Source organism: Vulpes lagopus, chromosome 2, assembly GCF_018345385.1.
Source record: "Vulpes lagopus strain Blue_001 chromosome 2, ASM1834538v1, whole genome shotgun sequence".
Taxonomy (NCBI): Eukaryota; Metazoa; Chordata; class Mammalia; order Carnivora; family Canidae; genus Vulpes; species Vulpes lagopus.
The window spans coordinates 138,457,941-138,473,289 of NC_054825.1; the positions used below are offsets into that span (position 1 = coordinate 138,457,941).

The 15,349-nt window shown below is 34.2% G+C and overlaps 1 protein-coding gene across 3 annotated transcripts in view; it reads right to left on the reverse strand.

Moving 5' to 3' along the window:
• VPS13A (vacuolar protein sorting 13 homolog A) overlaps positions 1–15,349 on the reverse strand; it is a 233,138-nt gene that overhangs the window by 211,571 nt on the left and 6,218 nt on the right. For all 3 annotated transcript variants that reach the window (XM_041740166.1, XM_041740174.1, XM_041740183.1), the window contains exons 2-3: positions 4,173–4,216; positions 1,938–1,980 (exon numbers count right to left, since the gene is read on the reverse strand). In XM_041740166.1, coding sequence (XP_041596100.1) covers positions 1,938–1,980; positions 4,173–4,216 — 87 coding nt within the window. The remainder of the gene's footprint in view (positions 1–1,937; positions 1,981–4,172; positions 4,217–15,349) is intronic.

A 15,349-nucleotide genomic window follows, 5' to 3' on the forward strand; every position in this document is an offset into this window, starting at 1 on the left:
AAATTCTTCAAGACTTTTTATAAACCATGAGTCTCTTGATTTAGAAATAGCTGCCATGACTAGAGAGGGAAAGATTACCGACATGACAGTTGCATTAACTGGCTAGCTTTGGGGAAGGGAAAAAAAAATCTACTTAGATTTATCCCATCCCATAACCCAAAAATTCCATGTTTAAAAAAAAATCCAAATGAGTAAAAGATTTCATTTTATAGGGATCCCTGGGTGGCGCAGCAGTTTGGCGCCTGCCTTTGGCCCAGGGCGCGATCCTGGAGACCCGGGATTGAATCCCACGTCGGGCTCCCAGTGCATGGAGCCTGCTTCTCCCTCTGCCTATGTCTCTGCCTCTCTCTCTCTCTCTCTCTCTCCTCTCTGTGTGACTATGATAAATAAATTTTAAAAAATTAAAATATATTTTTTAAAAAAAAGGATTTCATTTTATGTCAATCCAGAATAAAACAAACGATCTGATTTATAAGAAATGGATGATTTTCTGAGTATTTAAATCAGAGAAGATAGTACCCATTTCAAATCTGTGTATGGTCTAAAATATAACCAGAATGAAATTAACACATTAGAAAAAAATAATTGTGATAAATCTGATACAATTTATAAATCTACCAGGTAGACTGCTTAAACACACATATATTAATAATCCCAGAGTAAATAAACAAAACAGAGAACAGTAACAAAATAGCATTAAAGTAATCGAAGAAATACAAAGTTATTAATGTACCATTTTCACCAGTAAATTTTAAAAACAAAACAGTTTTTTTCCTCCCATTATAAGGTATAGACTTCTAGAAAATTTGGGAAATACACAAAAATATAAACAAAGGCAATCCTAAAAATCTTTCAAATACAAATGCTTTAAAAATATGTATATATTTACACTTGCTATATGTGTAATTCTACATGCTAAATGAAAAAAAGTTGAAACATCAGTTGAGATTAACAACATCCAATAGCAGTAGGGAAGGGGCACCTCAGTCAGTTGAGCCTCCAACTCTTGGTTTTGGCTTGGGCTGGCTTGAAGATTCCCTCTCCCTACCACTCTCTCCCATCCTCCTCAAATAAAATCTTTAAAAAAAAAATAGCATTAAAACTAGTTGTAACCCTATACTGCTCATTTGAAAATGTGTATTTCTTTCACTCAACAAATTTTATCCTTACTATATGCCACGTATTGTACTAGTAGTAAGAATAAAAATAAAATTGACTTAAGAAACTTGCTGTCTAGTACAAGAAAAAAAATAATGATATTAAAGAATGACAGCTGCGGGCAGCCCCGGTGGCACAGCGTTTAGCACCGCCTGTAGCCTGGAGTGTGATCCTGGAGACCTGGGATCAAGTCCCACATCGGGTTTCCTGCATGGAGCCTGCTTCTCCCTCTGCCTGTGTCTCTGCCTCTCTCTCTGTGTCTATGAGTGAATAAATAAATTAATTAATTAATAATAAATAAAAAATAAAGAATAAAAAAATTAAAAAACGCTCACTCTCTAAAGGAAAAAAAAAAGAATGACAGCTGCTAGGACAGAGGAGAGGTATGCAAACAACCTCAGAAACTAAGTTTCTGACTCATCCCTGGCCGCACTGCCTAGATGATCTAGACCTGACTCCTTACACCATATACCCATGGTCAATGAGAATATAGCAATCACTAGTCAGAAACCTAAGAAACCAAGACAGACAGTTATGCCATTAGATTTAACACACTGCCTGTGGATTAGCTCATTTTAACACCTAATAAGATATATTATTTCATAGTTTTTAAACAAGGGTATACAGATCACACAGTAATTTTAAGTTACCCACCCAGGTTCTACATGATTTTCGATTAATGCAGAAACATTAAAAATATCAAATTAAAGACATACTAAGCATATCATTCTTATTGTATGCCCAACCAGGAGGACATTCAAATACGCAGCACAGCTTACCTATATGACCAACTTTAACTTTAAATGGAACATCCAGTTGACTCTACAAAAAACATCATATATAAAATATTAACACATATTCAGGCCAACAAAACAGACTATTTTCTTCCCAAAATTATTTAAAGTGTGTAAGTTAACCTACACCTTCTCTTTATCCTCAAATATTAAATTTATAGATACACAATTATAATATTATTTTCAATCCACAAAATTCAGGAAGACTCTTCATTTTTAAATAAAAAAAGGGATAGTTCTACAGTAATACAGACCACCTAAGTTACTCATGCCAAAAATCATACTGCTTTTACATTGTATGGGGGGGAAATAGAGGTGACGAATTTCACTGAACTAAGTGAACTAACTTGCTGGGAGTTCAGTGAACTAACTTGTAGGGAGGTTAATATGCCATTTTGCAAAAAATATCCCCACCCCCAAGTTTCTCCCCATCCAACGGGGAAAAGGACAACCTTTTCAAAAAGTGGTGCTTAGGAAACTGGATATCCACACACAAAAGAATGAGGTTAGACCCTTACCTTATAATTATATATAAAAATTAACTCAAGATGGACATAAGACCTAAAAACATTAGAACCAAAACTACAAAACCCTTAGAAGAAAACATGGTAAAATCTTGACACTAGATCTGGCAATGATTTCTTGGATCATATCAATGACACAGCCAACAAAAGAAAAAGAAAACCAGATGAAATTTCACCAAATTAACATTAGCGCATCAAAGGATACTGTCCACAGAGGCATAAGGCAACATAAAGAATGGGATGAAGTTGGGCAGCCCAGGTGGCTCAGCGATTTAGCGCCACCTTCCGCCCAGGGCCTGATCCTGGAGACCCAGGATCGAGTCCTGCATTGGGCTCCCTGCATGGAGCCTGCTTCTCCCTCTGCCTGTGTCTCTGCCTCTCTCTCTGTCTCTCATAAATAAATAAAGTATTTTTTAAAAATGGGTATTATCAAAAAAAAACAAAAAATAGTGCCTGGCTGGATCAGTCAGTAGAGCATGTGACTCTTGATCTTTGGGTCATGAGTTCAAGCCCCACACTGAGGAGTACACTTAGAATTTTTTAAAAAGAACATTAAAAAAATAAATGTTAGCAAGGATGTGGATAAAGTGTTAATTACATATGTTGGTGGTGGAATATAAAATGGTTCAACTACCATGGAAAACAAGAATGCAGTTCTTGAAAAAGCTAAACATAAAATTACCATAAAATCCAAGAATTCCACTGATAGGTATTTACCCACAGGAACTAAAAATAAGGAACTGAACAGATATGCATATTGCAAATGTTATACCAGCGTTACTCACAAAAGCCAAAATGCAGAAGAAACAACTCAACTGTCCATCAACATATGAATGGATAAACAAAATGTGGCATACAGATATGGTGGGATATTATGCAGCCACAAAAAGAAATGATGTTCTGATACAAACAACAACATGGACAAACCTTAAAGGAATTATCCTAAGTGAGATACGCAAACACAGCATGGCAAACATAGCATGATTCCACTAATATGAGCTACAAGAAATAGTAAACAGGGTCTACACGGAGCAGGAATGGAAGTTATTTCTTAATGGTTATTGGGTTTCCTATGACCTAACAAAAAAGTTACAGGAAAAGATATTGGTTGATGGTTGTACAACATCATGAATGTAGTTAATATCACTGAATTCTCAGGTAAAAAAAATGTGGTTACCACGTCATTAAAAGGAAATTTGAAGATGATGAGAAATTAACCATTTAAAATAAAATCATATAAAAAGAAAAAAATTGGAAATATTTTTAAATGAGGAAAATCACGCTGTCAATTTGTGTTGAGATGAAAAGTCCACTTTGTAAAATTCATTTTGCAAAAATTTTCAAAAAATTTTCTCGAAAAAAAAAATTTCTCGAACTTGAATAACTTAAGACAACAAAATAAAACAAGAAGTCTATATAGTTGTAAATGCACTGAATCACAAATTTCTTATACTCAAAACCTACCAGAAGGGTGCCTGCATAGCTCAGTTGGTTAAGTGTCCAACTCTTGATTTCAGCTCAGGCAGGTCATGATCTCAGGGTCATGGGATCAATCAAGCCCTATGCCAGGTTACCCACTCAGCAGAGAGTCTGCTGAAGATTCTCTTTCCCTCTCCCACTCCTCTAACCTCCTTCACTCTCATTCATGCTGTCTCTAAAATATATAAATAGAACTTTAAAATTTAAAAAAACGTACCAGAGCATTTTCTTTAATTTCAAGATTCTTCAAGGCCACAGCTCCTAAAAAAAATTATTTTAAATAAAATTAAAATATACAATGCTTTCCATTTTAATAAGGCATACTTCATCCTTAAATGTTATAAATGATATAAAAATTATAATATGCATAACAGAAAATAATCTATAATCTCATTTATTAGTTAACCCTCAGTCTTTCTTTTTTTTTTTAAGATTTTATTTATTTATTCATGAGAGACAGAGAAAGAGAGGCTGAGACACAGGCCAAGGGAGAAGGAGGCTCACTGCAAGGAGCCCAATGTGGGAATCTATCCCGGATCCTGGGATCACGCCCTGGGCCAAAGGCATATGCTCAACTGCTGAGCCACTCAGGCATCCCTCACCCTCAGTCTTTAACTTAGTCTAAGGTGTATGTTTGACCAAAGCATCATTTGTTGTATATTCTGATCTCCATAGTTATAGCCCACTGTTAATGTATACAAACATTTTAATCAGAATGTCCAAGAGCTGTAGGACAAAAACTGTAAAACTGTAAAAGCTATAACATATGTATAACATATGTATAACCAGAAGGAAAAAAAAGAGAAGAAAAATAATTTTTTAAGTAGTAATGACTGAGAAATTCTCCCAAAATTAATGATAAAAACACCAAGCTACAGATGCAAAAAACTCAGAGAACATAAGACATGGAAATACTAAAAAATCTACAAGTAAGCCTATCATAATCAAACTGCAGAAGATCAAAACCAAAAAAAAATTTGAATATGATCCCGAAATACCTCTTTTAGGTATATATCCAAAGTAAAAAAACAAACCAAACGTTGAAAAGATATCTGCCCTCCGATGTTTATTACAGGATTATTCACAATAGCCAAGATATTAACTGTCCATCAACAGATGAATGGATAAAGATGTGATGTGATATAAGTACACACAATGGAAATTATTCAGCCATGATAAAGAATGAAATCCTGCCATTTGTGACAACATTGATGGACTTTAAGGGCATTATGCTTACTGAGATAAGCCAGACACAGAAAGAGAAATATTGTATGGTACTGTTTTTGTGTAAAATCTGAAAAAGCTGAACTCTTAGAGTAGGAACATGGTTACCAGGGGCGAGGATATAAGGGAACTGGGGAAATTAAAAGATATAAACTTGCAACTAGGAGATGAGTAAGTTCTGGAGATCTAATGCGCATAGCATTATGCATTATAGTCAACAGTACTACTGTATTATATATTTCAAAACTGCAAAGACATTAGATCTTTAATGTTCTTACCACAAAAGAGAAATGATTATTCGACATGATAGAGGTGTTAATGAAACTACAGTGATAATCATACTGCAATATACAACTACCAAATCAATGTGTTGTGCACCTTAAACTTACACATTGTTATATGTAAATTAGGTCAACAAGAAAAATCTTGAAAGAAAGCAGAAAAAAACAAATTCCTGGACAGATGTACAAGGAATAACTGAAATAAAAATTCACCAGAGAACAATCCAAAGCAGACTTGAACATACAAAAGAACGAATTAGCAAACTTGAAGTCATCTGAAAATGTAGAGTGATGCCCTCCCTCAAAAAAAGTAAACAGAGGCAAACAAACTTGAGGCATCATTCAATGGATCAGTATAAGCATTTATAAGAATCCCAAAAGGAGGAAAGATAGAGGCAGAGAACTTAGAAAATTTAATTTTCAATAACAAACAAAATTTAAAATTAAACAAGTGGAATTTTAAAAACATATGAAACATTCTACTCAACAAGAGCAGAACACAATTTTCTCAAGTGTCATGGAACATTCTTCAGGATGGGCCATATATTAGGCAACAACAAAAAAATCTGAATAAATTTTAAGACGTTGAAATCCTAAAAGGTATCTTTTCTGATAACAATGGAATTAAAATCTATGGAACTAAAACTGAGAAATCCACAAATTAGTGGAAATTAACACTCTCAACCAATGAATGATAAAAAATCACAAGAAAAACCTAAAAACTTAAAAATAAAAATGAAAGCATAACATACCAAAATTTATAGGCTGCTATAAAGGCAGCCCCAGAAAAACTTACAGCTCTAAGTGTTTACACTAAAAAATAAATTAACACCTTAAATTTACACTTTAAAATAGAAAGAGATTAACTAAGCCCAAGCTACAAGAGTAATAAAGTTTAGAACAGAGAGAACTGGGCAGCCTGGGTGGCTCAGTGGTTTGGCGCCACCTTCAGCCCAGGGTGGATCCTGGAGACCTGGGATAGAGTCCCACATCAGGCTCCCTGCGTGGAGCCTGCTTCTCCCTCTGTCTCTGTCTCTCTCTCTTTCTGTGTCTCTCATGAATACATAGGTAAAATCTTTGGGGGGGTGTGGGGAGAACAGAGAGAACTAAAATAGAGAACAAAAAACCCAATAGAGAAAACTGATGAGACCAAAAGTTAGTTTGTATTTTTGAGGAACCAAGAAAGAGAGAAAAAATAATTAAAATCAAGAATATAAGAGGGAATACTACCACCACTTTTACAGAAAAAATAAAAGATTATAAAAGAGTAGTATGAAAAACTATACATCAACAAATTAGATACCCTAGATGAAATGGATAAATTCCTAGAAAAACATACCCTTCCAGTAATGAATCATAAAGAAATAGATAATCAGAACAGAACAGACCTATAATAAGTAAGGAGATTTAATCACTAATCAAAAGCCTCCCAACAACAAAAGTCCACGACAAAATGGTTTCACTGATGAAGTCTACCAAACATTTGAGAAAAACATATTTCTCAAACTCTTCCAAAAAACTAAGGAGAAGGAAAATACTTCCAAATGCCATCTATGAGGTCAGCATTAATCTGATCCCACACAAAGATGCCACAAGGAACTTGCAGATCATTACCCCCAGTGAATACTGGCACAAAAATCTTCAACAAAATATTAGCAAAGAAAACTTAACAGTACATTAGAAGGATTATACACCATGACCTAATACTACTCCTAGAAGGCAAGGATGGTTTAACATAAGAAAAAAAATCAATGTAATACACCACATTAACAAAATGAAGGGGGGATAAAAACATATGATCATCTCAATCAATGAAGAAAAAGCATTAAAAAATTTTCAATACACTTTCATGAAAAAACACTCAATATATTAGGATTAAAGAAAACAACCTCAATATAACAGAGGCCACACACACATTATAAACTCACAGTGATCATATTCAATAGTGAAAAACAGGTCTTTTCCTCATCAGGAACAAAAAAGGGTGCAGGCTTTTGCCAATTTCATTAAACATAGTACTGAAAGTCCCAGCCAAAGCAACTGGACAAAGTAAAAGGCATCCACGTTGGAAAGGAAGAAGTAAAATTATCTCTATTCACTAACAACATAATCTTATGTGAAGAAAATCCTAAACTCACCATAAAAAATGCTAGAATAAATGAATTCTGCAATACTGCCAAATACAAAATCAAAACACAAAAATCAGTTGTTTCTTTATACTAAGAATGAATAAAAATAAAAAATAAAAATCAAGAAACAATTCCATTTAAAATATCACAGTAAATAATAAAATATTTGGGAATAAACTTAGCCAAGGGGGTGAATGATTTGTACCTTCAAACTATAAAATACTCCTGAAGGACATTAAAGGCACATACAACCAGGAAGACATGCTCATAGACTAGAAGACTTAATATTGTTAAGATGACAATACTACTCAAAGAAAACTACAGAGTCAATACAATCCACATTAAAATCCCAGTTTTTGTAGAAATCAAAAAATCCATCTTTAAATTAATGTGGAATCACAAGGGATACCCCCATTGTTAAAATAATCTTTTAAAAAAGAGGGGTGAAGAAAAATTGGAAGTCTCACTCTTCCTAATTTCAAAATTTAATACAAAAACATAGTAATCAAAACAGTGTGGCACCAGTATACAAACACGTAGACCAATGGAATAGAACAGAGAGTCAAGAAATAAATTCTCACATATACAGGCAAATGATGCTGACAGGGCTGCCAAGACTACTTAACTTGGAAAGGTTACCAAAAAGTATTGGAAAATTATATTCATTTGCAAAAGAAGGAAGTTGAATTACCATACACCATCCCAAAAATTAACTGAAAGTAGATCAAAGGCTCAAAATTCAGATCTAAAACTATAAAAAATTTAAGAAAAAAGTATAGATGAAAAGTCCCATTATAGTTGATTTGGCAATGATTTCTTTTGGATGGATTTGACACCAAAAACACAGGAAGCAACAAAACAATGATCTGGACTTCATCAAAACTAAAAACTTTTGTGCACCATAGAACATCATCAACAGTTAAAAGGCAACAGTATTTTCAAATCACGTATCTGATAAAAGATCGATATTCAGAATATATAAACTCCTAAAACTCAATTTTTAAAAAAGGCAACCCAATTAAATAAAGGATGGCCAAAAGGTCTTCAAAAAGACATTTTTTTTCAAAGACCTACAAATGGCCATGAACCACACGAAAAGATGTTTGACAGAACTAATCATCAGAGAAATGGAAGTGAAATAAACAAGATAGTACCTCACATCCATGGGAGAGGGATGGCTACTATAAACAAAACAGAAAATAACAAGTTTCTGAGAATGTGGAGAAATTAGAACCCTTGTGCACAATCAGTAAAAATCTAAAATAGTGCATATGGAAAGCAGTAGGATAGTTCCTCAAAAAACTAAAAAAAAAAACAAAAACAAAAACAAAAAACCAACATATATAAACCCAGCAATCCCACTTGTGGGTATATACCAAAATATTTGAAAGCAGGGACTCAAAGATATATTTCCATGCTCATGTTTGTAGCACCATGATTCAAAATAGCCAAAAGGTGGAAGCAATCTATGTGTCTATTTACAAATGAATGGAGAAACAAAATGTGGCATATACATTTAATATTGTTCAGCTTTAAAAATGAATGAAATTCTGATATACAATATAACAGAGATGAACCTTGAAGACATTGTAGGTAGTAAAATAAGCCAAACACAAAAAGATAAATGTTATATGATAAAACTTATATGAGGTGCCTTGCTTGTATAGTCAAATTCACAGAGATAGGAAATAGAATAATAGTTGCCAGGAGTTGAGGGTAGAGAAAATGAGTAGTTATTCCTCAATAGGAACAATGTTTCAGTTATGCAAGATGAAAAAAGATGGATGGTGGTGATAGCTATACAACATGAACACACTTGATGCCTCTGAATTGTACACTTAAAAATGGTTAACATGAAAATAACTGACACCATAGGAATGCAAAGGGGTCCTGGGATGGAGTCCCACATCAGGCTCACCACGGGGAGCCTGCTTCCCCCTCTGACTACGTCTCTGTCTCTTTCTCAGTCTCTCTCATGAATAAGTAAAATCTTAAAAAAAAAAAGAAAGAAAACCACAAGCCAATATTACTGATGAACATAGATGTAGAAATCCTCAACAAAATATTACCAAACCAAATCCAACAATATCTTAAAGAAAAAAAAAAATCACGGACCACAATTAAGTTATACAAGGGACAAAAGGGTGGTTTAATATTCACAAATCAATCAATGTGATATATCACATTAACCAGAGAAGGTAAAAAATAAAATAAAAATAAAAAATAAATAAAAAATTAAAGGGATCCCTGGGTGGCGCAGTGGTTTAGCGCCTGCCTTTGGCCCAGGGCGTGCACGATCCTGGAGACCCAGGATCGAGTCCCACGTCGGGCTCCCGGTGCATGGAGCCTGCTTCTCCCTCTGCCTGTGTCTCTGCCTCTCCCTCTCTCTCTGTGTGACTATCATAAATAAAAATAAAAATAAATAATAAATAACCAGAGAAGGGATAAAAGCCTTATGATGATCTCAGTAAATACAGAAGAAAAAAAAGAAACATTTTACAAAATGCAACATCCATTATCAATAAAACAAAATAGATTCAACATAATAAAGGCCATATACAAAAAGCCCACAGCTAACATCATGCTCACTGGTGAAAAACTGAGCATTTCTCTTAAGACCAGGCATAAGACAAGGATGTCCATTCTCACCACTTTTATTCAACATAATAATGGAACTCTTAACTGCAGGAATCAGACAAGATAAGGAAATAAAAGGCATTCAAATTAGCAAGGAGAAGTAAAATTTCATTACTTGCAGAAGACAGGATATTGATATAGAAAACATTAAAAATTCCATCAAAAGAATTATTAGAACTGATAAATTCAGTAAACTAACAGGATACGAAGTTAATATGCAGAAATCCACTGCATTTCTACATACTAATACAAAGTAGAAGAAAAAGAAATTAAGAAAACAATTCCATTTACAATTTCACCAAAAATTAAATACCTACAAATAAACCTAACCAAAGAGGTAAAAGACCTGTACTCTGAAAACTATAAAACACTAATGAAACAAACTGAAGACGACATCAACAAATGGAAAAATAGTCCATGCTCATAGGTCAGAATATCTTAAAATGTCATTATAAAATGCAATCAATAGGTTCAACACAATTCCTATCAAAATGCCAACATCATCATCATTTTCAAAGGACTAAAACAAATAACCCTAAAATGTGTATGGAACCACAATAAGCCCAAATAGCCAAAGCAATCTTGAGAAAGAACAAGGCTGATGGTACCAAATCTCAGGTTTCAAGTTATACTATGAAGTGGTACTAATCAAAACAGTACGATACTGGCACAAAAACAGACCCACAGATCAATGGAACAGAATAGAGAGCCCAGAAATAAACCCATGCATATATGGTGAATTAATCTACCACAAAGGAAACAAGAATATACAATGGAGGGAAGACAGCTTCTTCATCAAAAGGTGCTGGGAAGAGTGGACAGCTACTGAAAAAGAATGAACCTAGATGGAACACTTTCTTACACCATACATAAAAATAACTCAAAGTGGATTAAAGACCTAAAATGCAGGACCTGAAATCATAAAACTCCTGGAAGAAACTACAAGCAGTATTTTCTTGGACATCACCATAGAAACATTGTTCTAGGTATAATGTCCTAAGGCAAGGAAAACAAAACGCAAAAATAAACTATTGGCACTACACCAAAATAAAAGGCTTTTGCATAACAAAGGAAACCATCAACAAAAAGGCAATCTACAGAATGAGAGAAGATATTTTCTAATGATATATCTAGTGAAGAATTAATATCCAAGATATATAAAAAATTTATACAACAGAACACCAAAAATACTAATAATAATCCAATTAAAAACAGCAGAGGACCTTAAGGAACAGGTTTTCAAAGATGACTTACAGATGACCAACAGACACATGAAACGACGCTCAATATCACTCACCATCAGGATAATGTGAATCAAAACCAAGAGGGCAGCCCGGGTGGTTCAGTGGTTTAGTGCCACCTTCAGCCTGAGAGACTCAGGCTCCCTGCATGGAGCCTGCTTCTCCCCTCTGCCTGTCTCTCAATCAATCTCTCTCTCTCTCTCTCTCTCTCTCTCTGTCTCTCATGAGTAAATAAATAAAATCTTTAAAACAACAACAACAACAAAGATATCACTTCCCACCTGTCAGAAAGGCTAGACTCAAAAAGACAAGAGGGGCACCTGGGTGGCTCAATCAGTGGCTGGCTTTGGCTCAGGTCATGATCTCAGGGTCCTGGGATCAGCCCCCTCCCTGTCAGATTCACTGCTCTATGGGGAGTCTGCTTTTCCTTCTCCCTCTGTTCCTCTTCCCCACCTCCTCAGGCTCTCTCTTTCTCTCTCAAGTAAATAAAATCTTTAGGGGGAAAAAAAAGACAAGAAATGTGTTAGTGAGGATGTGGAGAAAAAAGAACCCTCCTACACTGTTGGTAGGAATGTAAATTGGTGCAGCTGCTATGGAAAACCATATGGAAGTTCGTCAAAAAATCAAAAATAGAAATACCATATGATCCAGTAATTCCACTATTGGGTATTTACACCCCCCCCCAAAAAAAAAAAACCATAAAGACACTAATTCAAAAAGATACATGCACCTCTATATTTACTGCAGCATTATTAATAATAATTAACATATGGAAGCAACCTAAATATTCATCATGAAATGAATGGATACACACATCCACACCCACATACAGATTATTATTCAGTCATAAAAAAGAATGAGACCTTGCCATTTGTGACAATATGGATGGACTTAAAGGGTATGCCAAGCAAAACTAAGTCAAAGGAAGACAAATACCATGCTGTCACTTATATGTAGAACCTAAAAAAGAAAACAAAAAGACTCTTAAATACAGAGAACAAATGGATGGCTGCCAGAAGAAAAGTAGGTGGGGAGAGGGATAGGTAAAATAGGTGAAGGCAATCAAGTACAAAGTTCCAGTTATAAAATAAGTGGTAGAAATGAAAAGCATAGCACAAGGAATATAATCCATCATGTTGCAAAAATGTTGTTTGGTGATGACAGATGGTGACCACACTGAAGATGAGAAGAATTGTTGAATCTATATGTAATGTACAGAATTGTTGAATCTATATGCTATATACCTGAAACTAAAAATAGTGTTAAGATAATTTTATATCTTACCACAATTTTCTTAAAGTGGTGGTATAAAAAAATACTTTCTCAAACAAAAACTGATGGAATTTGTTGCCAGACCTCCTCTGCAAGAAATGTTAAAAGTTTTCACAGAGTAGGGGGACGCCTGGGTGGCTCAGTGGTTCAGCATCTGCCTTTGGCTCAGGTCATGATCCCAGGGTCCTGGGAGAGTCCCACATTGGGCTCCCTGCATGAAGCCTGCTTCTCCCTCTGCCTGTGTCTCTGCCCCTCTCTCTTCTCTTCTCTCTCTCTCGAATAAATAAATAAAATCTTTAAAAAATAAATAAGCATTAAGAAAAGAAATGAAGGTAAAACTAAGCTTTTTATTTTCCTCACTATTAATGATCTAATGGAACACTATTCAAAATAGTAACAATAGCACACTGGGTGATTACAGCTTATGGATAAGTGAAATGAATGATAACAATGTTATAAAAAAGGAATGGTATGGAATACTGTTAAAATGTAACTCCACTATCTATGAAGCAATACAGCTTTATTTGATTGGACTTAGTTTTAAATGCATACTGCAATTTTAAGGCATTCCCCTCCCCCCCCAAAAAAAATGAGTTATAATTAATGTCTTAGGAGAAAAAATTAGAGAAAATACTCAAAACCAAGAGAGGCAGAAAAAGAGGAAGATTTTAAAAAGACATTCATGCAAGAAACAGAAAAGAGCTACAAATGCAATAGCTATCCATTAACCCAACTATAATTACTTTAAGTATAAATGGTTTGAATATACCAATTAAAGACAAAACGACACAATGGATTAAAAAAAAAAAAAACACTGTCCTCAAGAAACTCACTCTAAATATAAAAGAAAAGACAAATTAAAAACAAAGATCTAGCTAAAATTGGTAGAGTAAAAAAAGAAAAAAATGTGTAGAACATTTCTTACAATAGCAGAATACATATTCTTTCCAACGATATGTGTGAACAGAACACTCACCACCAAAAAAACAAAAAACAAATGACGACGAAACCTCTGGGTCATAAATATACCTTAACAAATTTAAAGGAATAAAAGAGTCATACAAAATTTGCTTTTCAGACAACAGAATTAAATTAGAAGCCAGTAACAAAAACGCTAGAAACTCCCAAAATACCTTTAGATTTAATAAATGCTCATTTAAAATAACAATAGGTCACAGAAGTCATCTCAAAACTGGAAAGTGTCTTGAATCAAATGAAAATAACAGATTTCAAAATTTCACATGCAGTTTGAGTGACCAACTCCTGATTTCAGCTCCAAGTCATGATCTCAGAGTGGTGAGATGGAGCCCCAAGTCAGGATCTATGCTCAGCACAGAGCTGGTTTGGGATTGTCTCCGTCTACTCCTTCTCCCATTCACGTGCTCTCACACACTCACACACGCCCGATCTCTATAAATAAAATCTTAAAAAAAGAAAAAAGAAAAGACAGACCTAAAATCAATAATCTAAGCTTCCACCTTAGGAATCTAGAAAAAGAAGAGCAAATTAAATCCTAAACAGAAGGGGGAAAAAAAGAATTAGAGCAGAAATCAATGAAACTCAATAGAGAAAAATAGAAAAACCAATGAAACCAAAAAGACGGTTCTCTGAAAAGATCAACAAAATTGATAACTCTCTAGCCAGATTAAGAAAAAGACACAAATTACTAATATCAGAAATGAAAGGAAGAGCCATCATTACTGATCTCATTGATATTAAAAGGATAAAGGAATAAAAACATGTTAATTGTAACCAAAGTTACAATTCCTTAAAAGATATATTCCAACAAAACTCACACAAGAATATAAATAGGTTTGTATCTATTAAAGACATTGATTCAATAATTAATAATCTTTCAAAACTGAAAGCATAATGCTCAGATGGGTTTCACTAACATTCTATCAAGTATTTAAGGGAAAAAAATACTAGGTCCCTTATAATCTCTTCTAGGAAGCAGAAGCAGAGGGAACACTTCCTAATTCATTTATGAGGTCAGCATTACCCTAATACCTAAACCAAATAAGCATGTCTCAAGAGAAAAAAAAAAAAAAAAAAACACTATCTGACACGAACATAGATGAAAAAAATCCTCAACAAAGTATCAAATTGAATCCAACAACGTATAAGAATAATTATATATACCAAGACCAAGTGGGATTTATTCCAGGTATGAAAAGCTCATTCAATATTCAAAAAATCAATAAATGTAAGCCATTACTTTAACAGGCTGAAGAAAAGAAATCTTGTTATCATATCAGCAGACATAGAAAAACCATTTTATAAAACCCAACACACATTCTTAGAGGGGGGTAAAAAAAACTTTCAGCAAACCAGGAATTCATGTATATACAGTAGAAAAAATATCAGAATATTGGATACCTCTGGATATGGGACAAAAGAACTTTTGAGTGTGATGGATACTTTTATTATCTTGATCGTGATGACTATTTCCCAAGAACATACATTTGTCAAGATTAATCAAAGTGTAGACATTAAATATGTGCATTTTACTATCTCAATTATTATTTCAATAAAGCTGTCAGTACATAGCCAGTGGTATCATCTGGATTGTAGGTATATGGATATGGACTATAAAATCTTGTAACATGC